This window comes from Vipera berus (assembly GCF_964194415.1).
Source record: "Vipera berus genome assembly, chromosome: 15".
NCBI classification, from domain to species: Eukaryota; Metazoa; Chordata; class Lepidosauria; order Squamata; family Viperidae; genus Vipera; species Vipera berus.
In genome coordinates, this window is record NC_138218.1 from 1632879 (window position 1) to 1649037 (window position 16159).

Sequence of the window (16159 nt, forward strand, 5' to 3'; positions counted from 1 at the left end):
TATTTGCCTTGGTAGGTAGAGTCTATCAATGTCACTGTGATGATGAAGGACATGATTCATAGTCATTATTTTTCTGGTCTTGCTATCCATTGCTTTTAGTTCTGCTTGAGTCCAGTCCACTATTCCAGCTGTGTATTGTCCAGGTGTTGATTGCTTTGGTGGTATTTCCTCCATTGAGTTTGGACTTCAAGATCTTTTTCACTCTCTTGATATATTCACCTCAAATCTTTTTCTTGACTTCAGTGTGCTTGATGTTGTCAGCTTGAAGGATACCCAGTATTTGTAGTAATCATCCTCATCCAGACTGTTAATGTTATTTTTGTGGGGCATTTTGATTCCTTCACTTTTCACTATTTTTTCTTGTTTGATTGTGAGTGTGGTGCATTTGTCCTGTCCAAACTCCATTGCAATATCTTGGCTGTATATATGGACAGTGTTGAACAGCGATTTTATTTCAGATGGAGTTTTTCCTTGCAGCTTCAGTTCATCCATATAAAGCAGGGGTGTCAAACTCGCAACATCACGTGACATGTTGTGACATATCATGACTTTTTCCCCATTGCCGGCAATGGGGTGGGCGCTGTTTCGCTATGATGCATCTGGCCCATGACCGTCAGTTTGACCCCTGATATAAAGGAAGTGGGATAGTCTGGTGGATGTTTTTGATGTTTGATAGCCATGGCCTGAGTTATTCAGTATTGTTGACAGAGGAAACAGTGCAATAACAACTCGTAGTGATGGTGAATCTCCTTGAAATATTCCTCTCTTGATACTAATCTCTCCCAGTCTTTCACCATTGACCTGCAACTATCTCCCATTGTGCCATTGACCTTTGCAAAAAAGTTTCTGATGTTTCTACTAACTCCTGTTATTTCTAGGCACTTGATTATCCAGTCACATGGCAGAGAATCAAATGCCTTTTTGTAGTCAATCCACGCTACATTTAGGTTGGTCTTCCTTCTCTTGAAGTTTTTCAAAATCATTTTGTCTTATTAGGAATTGATCTTTTGTTCCTTTGCTATTAGGGCAGTTTCCTTTCTGCTCAGGTGGAAAGAGATTGTTTTCAACTAGATGCTGTTGGACTGCATCAGCTACCACACCAGTTAGCAATCTGAAAGTTGTTGGTAAGCAAGTAATTGGCCTGTATTTCTTGGAGCTGCCCCTTTTGCTGTATCTTTCATTATCAGGTAAGTTTTCCCAGATGTTAGTCACTCTTCAATTTCACCGTATGTTATTAAATTGCTTGGCAATGAGTGGGTAATCGACCAGTTAGATGTTTCAACCAAAAGCCATGCAGTTTAACTTCACCTGGTGCTGACCAATTCTTGATCTTCCTTGCTCTTTGCCATTTCTGCTGTTATTACTAGTTCTTCCATTTCAACTTCTTTTTTTATTTTTATCCAACTCTTTTAACTCTTTTAACTCTTTCTTTGGGTTATCCCAGGGGTCAGCAACCTGAAACAGTGAAAGAGCCACTCGGAACCGGTTCCCTCACAAAAGGAAAAACTGGGAGCTGCAAAAACTGTGTACGCATGTGCGTACATGCGCAGAACAGGGTTTAACTGAAGAGTGGAGCCAAGGCGAGATATGCACCTACCCTGCATATTTGAATTGATTGGTTGAACCTTTTTAGTCCCACTTTTTTTTTTTGGACTGCACATGGCAGAGGACCAGGAGCCACAAGAGACGGCTGAAAGAGCCAAATGAGGCTCCGGAGCCGCGGGTTGCAGACCTGTGGGTTATCCCATATCTGCGCCTAGAATGGCATTATTTCTTCCTTGCCAGGTACTGACTGATTCACTGCAGTTTCTCCATTGATGGATTGGTAGAAACGTTTCTGATTGGATTGAAATTGGAGGTTCTGCCTATAATTTGCAATTCGAGCTTCCTATCTACTGATCTTCCTGGCTATAGCTGTTACTTGCTGCTTTATTATTTCCAGTGCTTCCTTGATCTTCCTTGTTTCTAAGCGGCATTTCTTGATGAGGTCTTCTTTCGTCTTCGTGTTCTTTGGCTTCTTTCATCTGTTCTAGCTTGCTTGCCTCTGATCTCAACTTGCTGATCTTATTTTCCAGTCTAATCTTCCATTTTTGTGGTTCTTTGTTGATTTTGCAACCCAGGTATTCAGTTATCACTGCAGCTGTGCTGTACATTGGTTGGTTTGTTTCTTCTTGCAGTGAGTTGGTGCTTATACTTGATATTGCAGTATTTGCATCTTTTAGTGCTTGTGCTAGTTGTTTCTTGGAACAAGCTTCAATGCAGGCAGCCTAATTCTGATTTTTTTGTGCTTTTCTAGGTGCTCCGTTATTCTTTGTTTCACTTCTTTTATTTCTTTAGTCAGAGGGCTTTGTTCTTCCTGAGGCAGAGGAGACGGTGCCTGATTTCCAAATGAAAACAGTTGCATTTCTCTGCTGGATTCCTCTACTTCCAGCTCCCCCTGTTTTGCCTCTACGTTCTGAGTTACTTTGATTTCTTTGCCCTCGGTAAACCTTTGCAGTTCTTCCAATTCTGCTTCTATGAATACTTTATTTCGTATTGTAAATTGATGTTGATCTGCCAGCCTCTGTTCTGTATTTTCTGATTCTGGATGTTGTTGTTTCCAGAAATGGTGCATTTATTTCAAATATCTTCTTCTTGTTGGATTTGATCTGTAATATGAGATTATTATTTCTTTGTTTGCAATCACTGTGTATCTGCGTCAGGTAAACACTTTTTCTTCCAGTAATTCTGCAGCTGCTAGCCCTGGCTGCTTATCCAACAGTCCTGAGTCCTGTAGCCCATTTTGCACCAGATATCCAGGAACTCCAACATCTGGCGTTTACCCGGGCGACATCCAAGCCGTTTTGGCTTTCTGAAATTTACGTCTCACCGTATTTTTTATGGGAGAGACACTCTTTGTCTGACTCCTCTGATGAGACCTGTCCAGCATGGTTGAACCTCTGGTATAGCTCTCAGAGCACACAAGCCCCACAGCCACGTCAAGGTAGTGTCTCATTGGGGGATTGTTACTACTACTATTACTATGAGGATTGTGATTGTGATTATTATTATTTGCTCAGAGCACAGGAAGAGGAAGTGAAGGTGGAGAGGATCCTGACAAAGATTTCTCTGTCACTGAGTATGGGGAAGGATACTATGACGGCTACTTCGACAGGACTGACTCCCCTGACATTGGACCCGGGATGCCTGCTAACCAGGATACCATTTATGAGGGGGTGAGGAAGGACTTTGTCTGAGAGTTAGGCTCAGTTCCTGGGCGGATGCAGCCCACATGACGGCTGGGCCAGAGCTGATGGGATCCAATGCTGAGAATTCTGGCCGTTGCCTGCAAAAAATGTAGGTGCTCCAGGTCGAATGGAAGATTTCAGGGAATCCCCGAATGAAGCTGACATAACCTCTCCGGGATAGGAGACTAACCACAATGCTGCCTGCAAATTTGAATGCATTCTTGCCATTTCTGTGCAATGGTTACAGATTTCAAAGAAGCAACCAGTGAATCTGATTGAAACATAAAGTTTGACTGGGGGGAGGGGTGGGGTGGTATATTTTTGCATACAACTGGATAGACCCCAACCGACTTGGTAGATGAAGTCCCAATACTTGGAATTGTGGTTTGGCATTATTTAAAAGCTTTCTTTGAAAGTGCAGAGCAAATGCCAAGTTCGGGTTGCAATCGCAGTTTGCCTTTATACCAACATTAGCACAGTGTAGAGCGCTTTGGGGTCAAAGTAAGAGAAGCCACCGGGGTTTGGGTGGGGTATATTCAGGGTGTGAGGTGGCCCAGGAAACCTGCTAGCTTCTTGTTCAGGAAACTGTCCCAAGATCGTTGCAAGTTGAATAGTGCATTGACTAAGCATCAAAAATCTATATTTCTGGGTTTGGGCCCAGCTCTCCCTGCTTACGTTTTGTACCCCACTTTCTTGACTTGCTTTCTCTTCCTCTGGTGCAGATCAGTGGGCCTCGAGGCGAAAAAGGGCAGAAGGGAGAGCCAGCGATCATAGAGCCAGTAAGTGCCCTTCCTTTGCAGGTAAAGGTGTGCTGCAGAACCTCACAGCTTTCCTGTGGGGATCTCCAGAGACCAGATCCGCCGGGGTATTTAGTCTGTGTGGAAGTGAACCTTAATCGTTGTTGCACAACTTGGCCTTGCACCCCGTTGCTTCCTGACGGGGCAACGGAGAGACGCCTGGAATGGCAGGCGGCAGTCCCAAGTCCTGGATCAGGTGAAAGGGTGGCCTGCCCTTACGTGGAGGTTGGGATTCTTGCCAGAATAGTGGGACTCTGTGGAACGGCTTATGTGGAATGCTCTGGAAAAGGCGATTTCTGCCACCTTTAGAGATCGGCTGCTGTGTGTGCCGGGCCCTCACCTGAAGCCTCGGCGGTCCCTCCTTGCTCAAGTCCCAAAGGGGGTTTGAATGTGGAAGCCAGCTGCTGCTGAGATGGTCAGAGAGGAGAAAAGGCATCCTCGCAGCCCAGGACTCTCCTGCACTGACTGCTGAGAAGGCGCGTAATGCCAGTGGCATTGGATGGCCGTAGGATTGTGGCTGTCGTTGAGCACCACAATGCCTTATTCCGGGCCAGCGGCACAGAGCCCGGAGCTTTGCGTGGCATTTCTCAGTAATCTTCCATCTTGAGGCTCTTTCAGGACTGAGAGAAAGACTCCGCTGCTCGCTAGATTGGCATTGAATGTGCTGCCCCCATTCCCGATCCCTGCCCTGCCTCCGGTGAGGCGCCCTCAGGAGGCCCCGTCCTTGCGTGCTGTGCACGGAGCCCAGAGGGCAGGGATTGCTGGGGTCTCCCGCGTGTGCTCTCTCCTCCCCCCAATTAAACGTCACCATCCAGCGGAAGATGTGCCACTTAGCCGCCACCCGCCAATATTCCCTTCACTTTTGCCCAGGCGCTTTGTGTGGGTGTGTTAAGGGAGTCAGCTGGGCTCCTTCTAGACAAGGGCCTAGCACTCTTCCAGAGGGACATTCAGCCCAAAAGCAGCCTAAGCGACAGCTGGCAGGTGCAGCAAGGGCTGCCGCCGAAAGTCGCACAGAGCAGCCCCCTCCCTCTGTCCTGCTTCGTTGTGCAGCCCCACTGCAGTTGCCACCGACCCCAGCTCGCCTGGGACGATGGGCATCCTAGTCCAGCAGACTCTGGAGAGCCGGTTTGGATCCAGGGGTGAGACGAGACGTTGGTCTCCCCGCCGTGCCTCCCAGAGATGCTGAGGAATTCCAGGTGTGCTTCAGTCCAAGTTTTATCCCACCTTTCCCATCTCTTTGGTATCACGAACATGTTTTTGTGAGCCTCATGGGTTGGTGTGCCTGTTAAAGGGGCAGATCACTTTTGCCTCACTAACATTCTTTAGCTAAATAAAGCCCATTTGGACATCTGAAGGCGTAATCAATCTCTGCTGCAGGAATCCAGATAACCACCGGATTGTTTTTTCTCATGCAAATGTTTAGACTTTGATAGAAGCCACTTTGATCTTTTGTGCAGACAGACAAAAGGTTTGTGGTGCCTTAAAAACCATTGAGCACGAGTCCACTAATTCCAGTCTCAACGATTTTAAGATCATTCCCTTGGCTTCAGAGCTTTTGTTTTCTGCTGTTTTTGTTACTCTTTGGGGTTTTTTGGACAAGGCAAACAAAATTCTCACCTTCCCAGCAGTCCTGCAATGTGCTGCCCACTTGGTTATGCCAGAAAGTTGGCAGCTGAGTGGTTTTGCCGCCGTCTTCATGTCAGAGCAAGCTAAAACACATTTTTTGATTGACTGTTCATTCCTTTCTACAACTCCCGTGATGCTGTATATGCAGAGAATTTGAACGGCTACAGTATTAATATAATAAGATTAAACCCAAAAATCAAATGATAGACTTATCAATAATCAATCCGAGGTTACACCGTTCCCCCATCGCCTCCTCGGAGCTGTTGCCATCAGCAAACCGGCCCATTCCTGGAAAGGCCCGCGGGGAGCATGGTGGCTGCCTTCACCGCTTCTCTCTCGCCTCGGCAGCGCTGTAAGCCAGAGCGGACCAGGCTGTCCCCACGGTTGGGCCTACGTGAAGCTCTTTGTCCCACAAAGGGCAAAGATGAGGTGTGTCTACTAGCTGTGTTTGTGAAGGGTGAGGCGGAAATATGGGTGGCACCAGTGGTTGTCTTACAGTTCAAGGCTCCTGAGAGTGCCAGTTTGGGAGCTGCCAGGTGGTGCTCATTCCTGGTCTGTTTTATGGCTACCTGGTGTTCTTCAAGTAACAAATCTGGATCTCCTGTGTTTGGAGGGTGCAGCCAGGTGCCCTTTGCCGCCTTCTCTCCTTGGACATCTGCCTGGCTCCCTGCCCTGCCGGGCTGCTTCACTTGAGGCGCTTTGGGTGCTAAACTACAAATAAGCGGGAAGGTGGTAGCCCTCTTCCCCATTTCTGTTCCCAAGAATGTTCGAGGCCTTGTGGAGCTGGAAAGCTTTTTGGAAATAGGAATCTGGCCTCAGTTTGGAGGGCACCCTGGTTTTCTTCCGAAGCAGCTCACTTTCTGTTCGGTTCTTGTTGGCCTTCCTCCTTTCCTGCAAGGCAGCAGCCCCTGGACAGTCCTAGGATCCTCTGAATCCCAGCGGATTCTTGGGAAATTAAAGGGGGAGAGGGGTCCCCCAGTCCTTCGATGTGAAGATTGCCAAATGAAGAGGCTCCCAGCAGCCCCCCCCCATTTGGGGAAGAGGCCTTTCCTGGGCGACCCAAAGGTTGTCTGTCCATGTCCTGGGATTCATCAGCTACTCTTTGTGTAGCCAGGGACAGAGATGTGGGGTGGGGGGTGGGGAAGAGACGCCCTGGACCGTCTTTTGAAACTGCTCTGGAGTCGATATGCAGATAATAAACAGGAGCTCTTCCTCAGCAATTTCGCGGTAGGAATCGTGACCCTGGCATCTTCTGCTGTTCAGCTTCTGTCCTGCAATGCAGAAGCCGAAACGGTAATTTCTCACCATTGCCGGAATTCACAGAGATGAAGCCTGAAAAAGCACCTGGGCAGATCTGTGGGGGAGAAGGGCCGAGGCCTTCCTGGTCAGTGGCCAGGAATTTCTGACCAAAGATTACTGGAGAGCCCACGATGTCGACTCGTTTCACCTGCTCCCGATATGACCCAAGCACACAAAACCTGAACTTAGCGAAGCTCGTCTTTCCCTCCCTCCCTCCCTCTAGTTTTTTTGCTCTCATGCCCAGGATGCTTGTAAGCAGTGCTAGCAATGGTGTGTGTGTGTGTGTGTGTGTGGGTTGTTTAAGACTGAGTGGGATTTTCTGGAGGGACGGTGGTTCTCCTTGCAGCCATGCACACGACAATTGGGGTAGATGTTTGTAACGGGGGGTGTCCGGTTGCTGTTCTGTGCTTTTCATCTCCTCCTCCTTCGTTTTCAGGGCATGCTTCTCGAAGGGCCGGCTGGCCCAGAAGGCCCAGCCGTAAGTTGCTTGACTCTCTTTCCCTTTTGGCCCCAGGGATGTGGATGGGTCTTCTCCGCTGTGGCTGGAGCAAGTCTGCAGAAGGCAGCTGCTCTCGGGGTGAACGTGGTGCCCCGTGGCTGGCTCCCAGGCCAATTTGACCATGCCGAAGTGAACAGGCGCCCCTTGGGCTTCTCCCCTCTGTGCTGAGTGCGAGAACTTCCTTTCCCCCTTGGGGCTGACTTTCCTTCTTTCTCTCCTCCACCAGGGGCTTCCAGGTCCTCCGGGAACAACGGGGCCAGTGGGCCCACTGGGAGATCCTGGAGAAAGGGTAAGTTCTCTCGCAGGTAGGGTTACCTGGAGCGGAGGGCACCACTGCACTCCAGAGGTGGGGGAGGTTGCAAGCCACTTGGGGCACGGTGCCCACACTCAGGCCTGGTGCTGATAGAAGGCAGGCAGGGGGAGACCCCCACTCCTCCTTGCTAGAGAAAAAGAGAAAAGAACTGCCTCCAGTTTTCAAGGGCCTCTTTTGCGCTGAGGTGCGCTCGTCTGGCAGTATGAAGCCCAGGAACAGCTGGCCAAAGCTGCTTTACAGACACCCCAGGCCAGTCAATAAATAAAAGGTTGCGAGGGAAGTTTATTAGCACATGATCCATATTCTGCATCACGTCCATTTCATAGAGTGGACAATAAGTAGACACGATCTGCCATGACACATTATCCCAAAATCCAACTGCTTAGACTGGTTAGTCCTTAAAATACTGGTTTTTTTAGAAGAATAACAAATCTTTCCCAATCAATATTATTATTATGGTTGATTACACAGTCAGCCAGATGTTTGGACTGCATTTGACATTTTTATCCACCTACTGAGTCCTTCCCAAAGTCCTGGGAAGGTCAGATGTTGTGGTTTGATGGTGTTAAAAGACTTGTCGCAGGTGTCAAGATTCTGACAGATGAGCTCTTCAAATGACTCTGAGGCATCATTTACCATAAAAGTCTTTTATTAGAGCCCTATAACATCGGCAAAGCTTGCTAGGAGAAGCTGGAATCTGAATTCCCCTCCCCTTAGCACAATATGTTAAACACAATTCTCCTTCTTTTCATTGCTGTCATAAATCACATTCTCCAATTAGTTTGAAGGGTCAGTTTTCCCTTCTGTTAGACAACCTGCCAAATTCTTATCTTCTCTTATTTCGAGACAGCCTTGAGACACATTCTTTCTCCTCCCTCCCAGCAATAACTGATTCTAGCTCTAAAAGTAACACACAAGTTTAAAATATGAAACAGCTGCTTCTTCATCTTTTGTCAAAGCAAGAATGTTCGATGTTAGCAGTGTTGACAGCAGGATGTGAGCTGTTCCCTTTTGCAATTGACTCATGATGATTTTGTCAATGCTGATGGTGTTCAAGGGATGCCCCAGTTGTTTTGGGATTGCACCCAAGGCATCTATTACAGCAGTGGCTCCCAAACTTTTCTATACCCCGCACCCTTCTGATATGTTCTCACATCCCTTACAAAAGTTCAAAATAATGAATTATGCATATACACTATAATTTTGAAACTTCTAAACCCACATTTTGTACCCTCTGGAATATCGTCTCACACTCCCAGTTGGGAACCGCTGTATTACAGGGTACAGAATAATAGCATTGGAAGGGACCATGGAGGTCTTCTAATCTAACCCCCCTTTTTAGCAGGAGACCTATACCCTTCCATGCAAATGGTGGTCCAATCTCTTCTTAAAAGCCTGCAATGATGGAGCACCCATAACTTCTGGAAAGAAGCCATTCCATTGGTCAATTGTTCTCACTGTCAGGAAATGTTGCATCTGTCTTTGACAATTTCCCACATTGTGGGTGTTCCATCACTGGAAGTTTTCAGAAGAGATTGGACAGCCATTTGTCTGAAATGGTATAGGGTTTCTAGCTTGGGCAGGTGGTTGAAGACCTCCAAGGTCCCTCCAAGGACTCTGATGGTATATTTTATTTTCTGAGTTCTTACCAACTTAGCTTGTTAGGTCTGAGGTGTTGCATGGCAGGTGTTTGAATTCGAAAGTTCTGGAGCTTCTCCATTCCTTTGTTATTGTTGAAGTGTATATGCTGCCCACCTCCCTGTGATTTGAAAGTTCCCTCTTCATCTGGGGGTAAAAATAGGGGTGTGGAAGGCAGGTTGCCCTGGGGGTGGAGAGGTCTCTAGGGTTTCTCTGTCCAGTGCCGGGCCCAGCATGGAGGAAAGCGGAAGACGTACTGGCCGCTCATGCCAGAAAGCCGGAATCAGCTTTTCTGCACATCTGCCAGACCCACATCACCCTCAGCGCAGTGCAGGATAACATTACGGGGCCCCCAGCAAAGGGCCCCCCCATCTTTCGCTGAATGTCTCTCGCAAAGAAGATCTTAGAGGTTCCTGCTATTGGGACTGATTTTAGTGTCGTCATCTCCCCATTTTCCTACTGCAAATTCTTGTCGGTGTATTTCATCAGCTAGCAGTTTGAGGGTGAGGATGGGAAGTCAGAAAACCCCATCCTTAGCAACGGGATTCTCATCATTCTGAATCAGGTTATTTGCACACAAAGCTTCACTGATGTCAACTTTAATTAGGTTTCCCTGTTCTCAGACTCTTTGCAAATCCAGTTCTTTTCTTTAGCTTACGATTCCGTCATCTTCAGTGAATCCCGACTATCGCTCGGCGTAGGAAGCAGGTCAAAGGTGTTGCAGAAGCTAGATTGGGTGCATTTTTTTGTAGGTCCTTTCCGGAGAATTTGCAGTTTCTGCAAACGGTTTCCCTACGTAGTGTGTTTGGGTGTGTATGTTGCCTCGTGGATGCATTCCCATCTCCACCGCTTCGCTTGTGAGACAGGCTGCAGTGTTACGGAAAGGTTCGAGCACATTGTCGCATGGTTGCACGTGTGTCGTTTGGGCGGCATAGATGAGGCAACTTTACATTTAAAAAGCAAATTATATGGGACAATTTTCGCCTCCAGGCCTACATTGAGTCTTTAGGTAAAACATGGTCTTCTTCCCTCCCCCTCCCCCCTTCGCTCGTAGCTCTGCCATCTGGACCCGGAGATAATTGCTGTGTTGGTGCTGCAAGGCAAATGAAGGGCTGGCAGCTTTTGATTCCGCCTAAGATATAATTGCTTTCTAAGAGGGCTTTGCTGGGAACGGAAGCCAAAGCAAACACCCCGCCCCGTCTCCAGATGAAATGCAGAAACCTATTTAGGCCTCCGCTTTGGAGGGCCTGAGTGGGCCGCCCTGAGGCTCCCTGGGGCCCTCAGACCGCTTAGCTAAGCCTCGGTCCAGGCTTCGTCCGGCTTCCAGGAAAACATCTCTGGGATGGTATAAGGCAGGGGTAGGCAACCTTGGCTCTTTTGTGACTTGTGGACTTCAAGTCCCAGAATTCCTGAGCCAGCCATGCTGAGGGGAAAGGGAGAGGTTTCCAAGCTGAGCCATGCTGGCTCAGGAATTCTGGGAGTTGAAGTCCACAAATCATGAGGGGGGCCATAGTTCCCCCATGCTGGCTCAGGAATTCTGGGACTTGAAGTCCACAAGTCACAAAAGAGCCAAGGTTGCCTACCCCTGGTATAAGGTCTCCTGCCGGAGCAGAGAGTTGGACTAGGAGACTTCCTAGCTCCCTTCCAGCCCTGTTATTCTACGTTAAATGTTTTTGTGTCCCTGTGTAGGCTCTTCAGTCAGGCATTGACTGATTAATCATCATGAAAGCTAAAAGGAAAGGTTTAATCTGCTTCAGCTATAATCAGAATATTCAGCTCTATTTAGGATGAGTTTAAATTGTACAAAATTCACTGGGGCATTTCAGGGTTGAAATAAACGTGGCGCATTTTCTGAAATGCATAATCCGCCTGGGAAGATGAACCGCAGATGAAGATGGTCTGGTTGGATGGGAAAGTTTTCCCTGCAGTCTTCATGGTGACCAGCAGGAGGCGCTGCAGCATATGGAAAGAACTGGTCTGAACTCCTTGTCCTGATATTTAAGTTTCCCTCAGAGATGTTTTTGTTAGGAAACTAGGGAGGTGTGTTTTTTTCTCCCTTCCCCCAAAAGAAGGTCAGAATGGATTAGAGCAGGGATCTTCAAACTCGGCCCTTTTATGACTCGTGGACTTCAACTCCCAGAATTCCTCAGCCAGCATACCTAGCTGAGGAATTCTGGGAGTTGAAGTCCAGGAGTCATAAAAGGGCCGAGTTTGAAGATCCCTGGATTAGAGCCTTGGCTGGAAGCACCAGCGGGGCTGCTGTGGGGCTGAACAAGGGATCCAGCACCCGGCAGTGTGGCTGAGTCCCAGCAGGCTTTTGGGGAGCGGTGAGTCCTTCCGTGCTGAGGAAGTCTGGACTCAGCCTGGGAACCGTAGTGGTCCCTCTGCGTGCCTCACTCCGGCCTCCAGAACCCCATCCCGTGCCCTCCCTACTGAGTGGTCCACACCATTGCCTGGGATTGTACCCAGGGGTCTTTGGGACCTTGGTGGAGCAGTGGGCTAATGCCTCCTTAAGTAACACCAGCTGCCTGCAATTAGTGCAGGTTCGAGTCCCACCAGGCTCAAGGTTGACTCAGCCTTCCATCCTTCCGAGGTAGGTAAAATGAGGACCCAGATTGTTGGGGGCAATAAGCTGACTTTGTAATAATGCCGCTTGGGGTGTGTGTGAAAGCCCTAATAAGCAGGCATATACATAGAATGAAGGCTACTGCTAAGCTTGTAAGCCGCCCTGAGTCTTCGGAGAAGGGCGGGATATAAATGGAATTAAAATAAAAAAATAAAAAAATCTTTGAAAGGTTGCAGTGCCGTTTCGTTATGCCCCGGGAGCCCTCGGCTTTGAAAGCCATGGGCTGCACAGCTAGGAGGGTGGAAGGAAGAGGTCCAGCTTCTGCAAAGCACGGCGGGCCCTGCTTGCGGACGCTGGCTGCTCTAGGTTCCAGGGTGCCGTTTCTCAATATGCTTCCCTTGCAAACAAAAGGTCCCCGTGGTTTGATAAAACCTACACCAAGCCGGCATTTCCTACAAACGCCTGGCTCTTGGCCTGCAGAGCTGGTGTAAAAGTTATTTCTGCCAGTGGAAGCAACCAAAACAGCATCTCTCTCGTGGGCTGCCTGCATTGCAGCCCGCTGGTCCGATACTGATGTTTTAATTCATGTGCCGTGCTCTGAACAAATCAATTCGACCTCCAGATTTGCTTTTGAAAATTGAACTGGGCCGTGCTGAGCTCTGGCGAAGCATTAAAAGGATGGTTTACAGAATGGAGAAGGAAGAATCTCTGCCCCAGAGAGTGCCAGTCTGGAAGCAGAGAAGCAGCAGCACCTGGGGGGGGCTCTGCCAAGGGCAGCAGAAGAGACCCTCGGTCTGCTTCAGTGGTCGGCATGCTCCATATTTGATCTGGGGTGTCTGGATTCGTCCCAGGCCAGCCTGTCCCACAAGCTGCCTGCCACATCTAAGGATCTCACCCGGGCAGCCAGCTGAAGGGTGCAGAGGCACCTTCAAAGCAGCGTTTTGGCTTTCAGACAGGAAGAGAGAGTTGAAGGGGGGGTCTGCCTTCCTGGTTGGAGGGGGACAAATTGAGGGTCACCTTGTGAAGCTGAGCGAGCGATCTTCATGCTGCCCCAAAGGGAGGATGAGCTGAAGGGCCCATTTGAGGCCAGGCCACTGTGCAGGAATCGAGACCCAGCCCTCGAGAATATGTCTTCCTCTTTCCCGCTCAGCCCCCTTCCGCCCGGATTGGAAGGGGCCGTCTTCCGTCAGTCCCGTGAGACAATTGTTGGAGTAGCAGAGGAGGCTGCACTGAAGGCCAACTTTCGGCTTTTGGACGGAATTTATTTACTTGCTTATTTATTTATTGGATTTCTGTGCTGTCCGTCTTACTAATACGATGGCTCTGGGCATCTTACAATGTAATACGAGTTTTAAAATGCAGCAAACAATTAAAAGAGACTAAAACGTTGAAGTTAAAACGAGAAAGCAAGACAACGGACAACTTGAGGGCCACCCCAAAGCAGCAGGAGGCCCTGTTGGGGCCCCAGGCCCAGCCCGCTTTTCAGGCTCTTCCAGAATGGGGGGGGGGGCGTTGTGAGTCTCACCTCTGAGAGGGGAATGCCAGAGAATGCCACTTGCAGCTCATTCCACCGAATCCCGAGAAACTGGATGTGGGAGAGCAGATCTGGGGAAGAGCAGCCGGTTCCTCCACAATCCTCCATTCCAAAACCAGTCCCTTCTCCTGCTCGACAGCCAATTGTGGTAGGGTCTCCTGCCTGCCTCATTGGTACTACTTCCTTCCATTTCTTCAAAATTTCACTTTATGTTAACTTGGGGGACGCTCAGAGGGTGAAAGGGAGAAAAGAGAAAAAAATCAGCCCACCCCCCCATTCCCTTTCCTATAGCAGCCCCACTTGGTGGATGTCCCGGCTGATGGGGTCAGCGGTCAAGCCAGACAGCCCGGCCGGCCCGAGGGCAGCGGCCTTTGGCAGGCCAGCCGGGAGTGGGCAGAGAGTTCTCTCCTGGGCCAGTTCAAGGCTGGCTGGAGGGCAATGCAGCCCAGCACTGGGGCCGGGCCTGGGGATTCTTTGTGCCCCTTTGATTCCTAGGTAGGAAATCTGGAGCTTTCATGAGCCCCTGAATTCACACACCACCAGGTGGCGCTGGAGACCCCCTCCCATTTGCAGCCTCTGCAGGGACCAGAGGAGAAGTGAATGAAAATAAAACAAATAAATGTGCAGGGTTAGGGTGTTTAAATTTGGAAATCAAATGAAATTGTAAGGAAGAGCTAGCATTTAAATCATTTCAAAAGCATCAGCAACCCCAAGATTTATTACTGTTTTATGTTTTATTGACTACTTCTTGAAGCATTGCCTGAGCCGTCTCTCCCTTGCAGCAGGGATGTCCGACCTTTCCGGCTTTGCGGACCGGCCGGGCTGGGGGAGGGGAAGAGGGGATGGTTCTGTCCGGGTGATGGGCAAGCGCACAAACACACATGCTTGTCTGCTGCTCGGGCAAGTGGGGATGCGTGCACCCACACGCTCATCCACTACTTCTGCGGCCCAGTTCCGAAGGGCTCAAGGCCCGGAGATTGGGGACCCCTGCCTTACCGTGAGAGCCCCCTTCTTCTGCCCCTCCCAGAGGAATTAGCGCCCGTGGAAGGCGAGGCTTCACCCAGGGCCATCCTGGCGATGCACCGAGCGTGGAGGTGGCATCTCCTGCCCTTTTACCCAGGCAGCCGGGCTATGGACCAAGGCCCCCAGGCAGGTCCACACACCACACTCTCTCCCTGCTGGCTGCATTCACACTATTTCCCCCCCCCCCTTGCTTTCACCCTGTGCGCCAGCGCCTAAGAGGCTTGGCAGAGCTGGGCTTGGGCAGCAGCTGCCCTCTCTCGGATACTGGGCATAGGTTTAAATAGCAGTAGCAGATGTTCCTTCAGCTGATGACAGATATTAAGCATGAGGGGTAACATGTTTTTAAGGGAAATTCATTTTTTAAACATTTATTCCTCACAACTCAGTGCAGCCTTTCCCAAATGATCCAAGACCTAGCAGATATTTTGGTTCAAAGGTTTGGCAGCCCTTGGCTTTGTGGAAGGTGGTGGGGCTGGCAGTGCTCCCAGCTCAGGGCATCGGGGTGTGTGTGTGTCTCTTGGCAGGCAGTGGTTGAAGAAGGACCTCCCGGCGCTGTGTGTGTGTGATTTCCCCAGCACTCTCAGCTCCAACTACCCCTTTCACAGCCAGCGGTGAGGTTCATCCATGCTTAGTCCTGGGCCCAGGTCACACAAGCACAATCCCTCTGTCCTCTCAAGATCTAACCAATCAGATTTTGACTGAACGTGCTTGTCTAGATTTCAGACAGTGGCCGGGTGGCCTCGGGGCCCACTCAGCCCAGCCTGATTTTTTTTGTACCCACCTTCCCGGGACTGACGATGTCCTTCTCGCTCTCCTTTGCCAGGGTCCACCCGGACGTCCAGGACTTCCTGGTGCTGATGGTTTGCCAGGCCCACCCGGGACGATGCTGATGCTGCCGGTGAGTATGGCTGAGCTGCAAAGCCCCTTGGGGCTGGCTTCCTCCGTTGAGTAGCGACCGCTGGAGTGCAGAGGAAGGAGTGGGAAGAAGGTCACCCGTGATGAAGGGCTGGTGCATTCCTGCCTGGGTGTACAGGGAAGGGTTTGTCCCAGCCACGGCGTGGCAGCACTTCAGAATCCAAGAGGCAAAAGCTACCTTTCCCCCCTCCAGCCCCAAGTCCTGCACAGCTCTGCAACAGCCACTATTCTGGTTTTCAGGATGACGGTGGCCTTAGAAGTCCAGAAGCAGGGGGTCCACCCCAAATGCTGCTGTGAGCAGGTTCTGGTCAGCCTGCCGCTGCGGTGTGGCCACTGATGCTCTAAGAGCAGCGAGCCACTTGCCCTGTGGGATCCTCCTCACCTCTGGGTCTTCCTTGCCCCCCAGGCCCTCTTTGTCTTCTCCACAGTCTGCATTTGTTCCTGAACCTTCAGATGGAGTTTGTCCTGTGGGGTGGAGGTGGGGGACCCGTCGGCCACTGGCTGTCTCAGTTCTGACCTCCATCTTCCGACTCAGCTAGGCCTGCTCTAGAAGCGTTTCTCATCCATCCATCTCAGAGTTCCTACGTGTGTGCTCGTGAACGTCTCTGCTCTATTTCCACATTTATTTGAAAATAATTGCTGAAGCCATCACATAAATCGATGTTTTGAAACATTCTGCAATGAAGGGAAGACTTAAGGGGAAGCTGTCTTCCAGTCCTTGA

General features: G+C 49.7%; 1 protein-coding gene across 1 annotated transcript in view; it reads left to right on the plus strand.

The window, feature by feature from the left end:
• The window catches only part of COL5A1 (collagen type V alpha 1 chain), a 217147-nt gene that overhangs the window by 105110 nt on the left and 95878 nt on the right, over nt 1-16159 (plus strand). The window contains exons 8-12 of the mRNA XM_081339577.1: nt 3060-3215; nt 3950-4006; nt 7386-7427; nt 7675-7737; nt 15346-15420. Coding sequence (XP_081195703.1) covers nt 3060-3215; nt 3950-4006; nt 7386-7427; nt 7675-7737; nt 15346-15420 — 393 coding nt within the window. The remainder of the gene's footprint in view (nt 1-3059; nt 3216-3949; nt 4007-7385; nt 7428-7674; nt 7738-15345; nt 15421-16159) is intronic.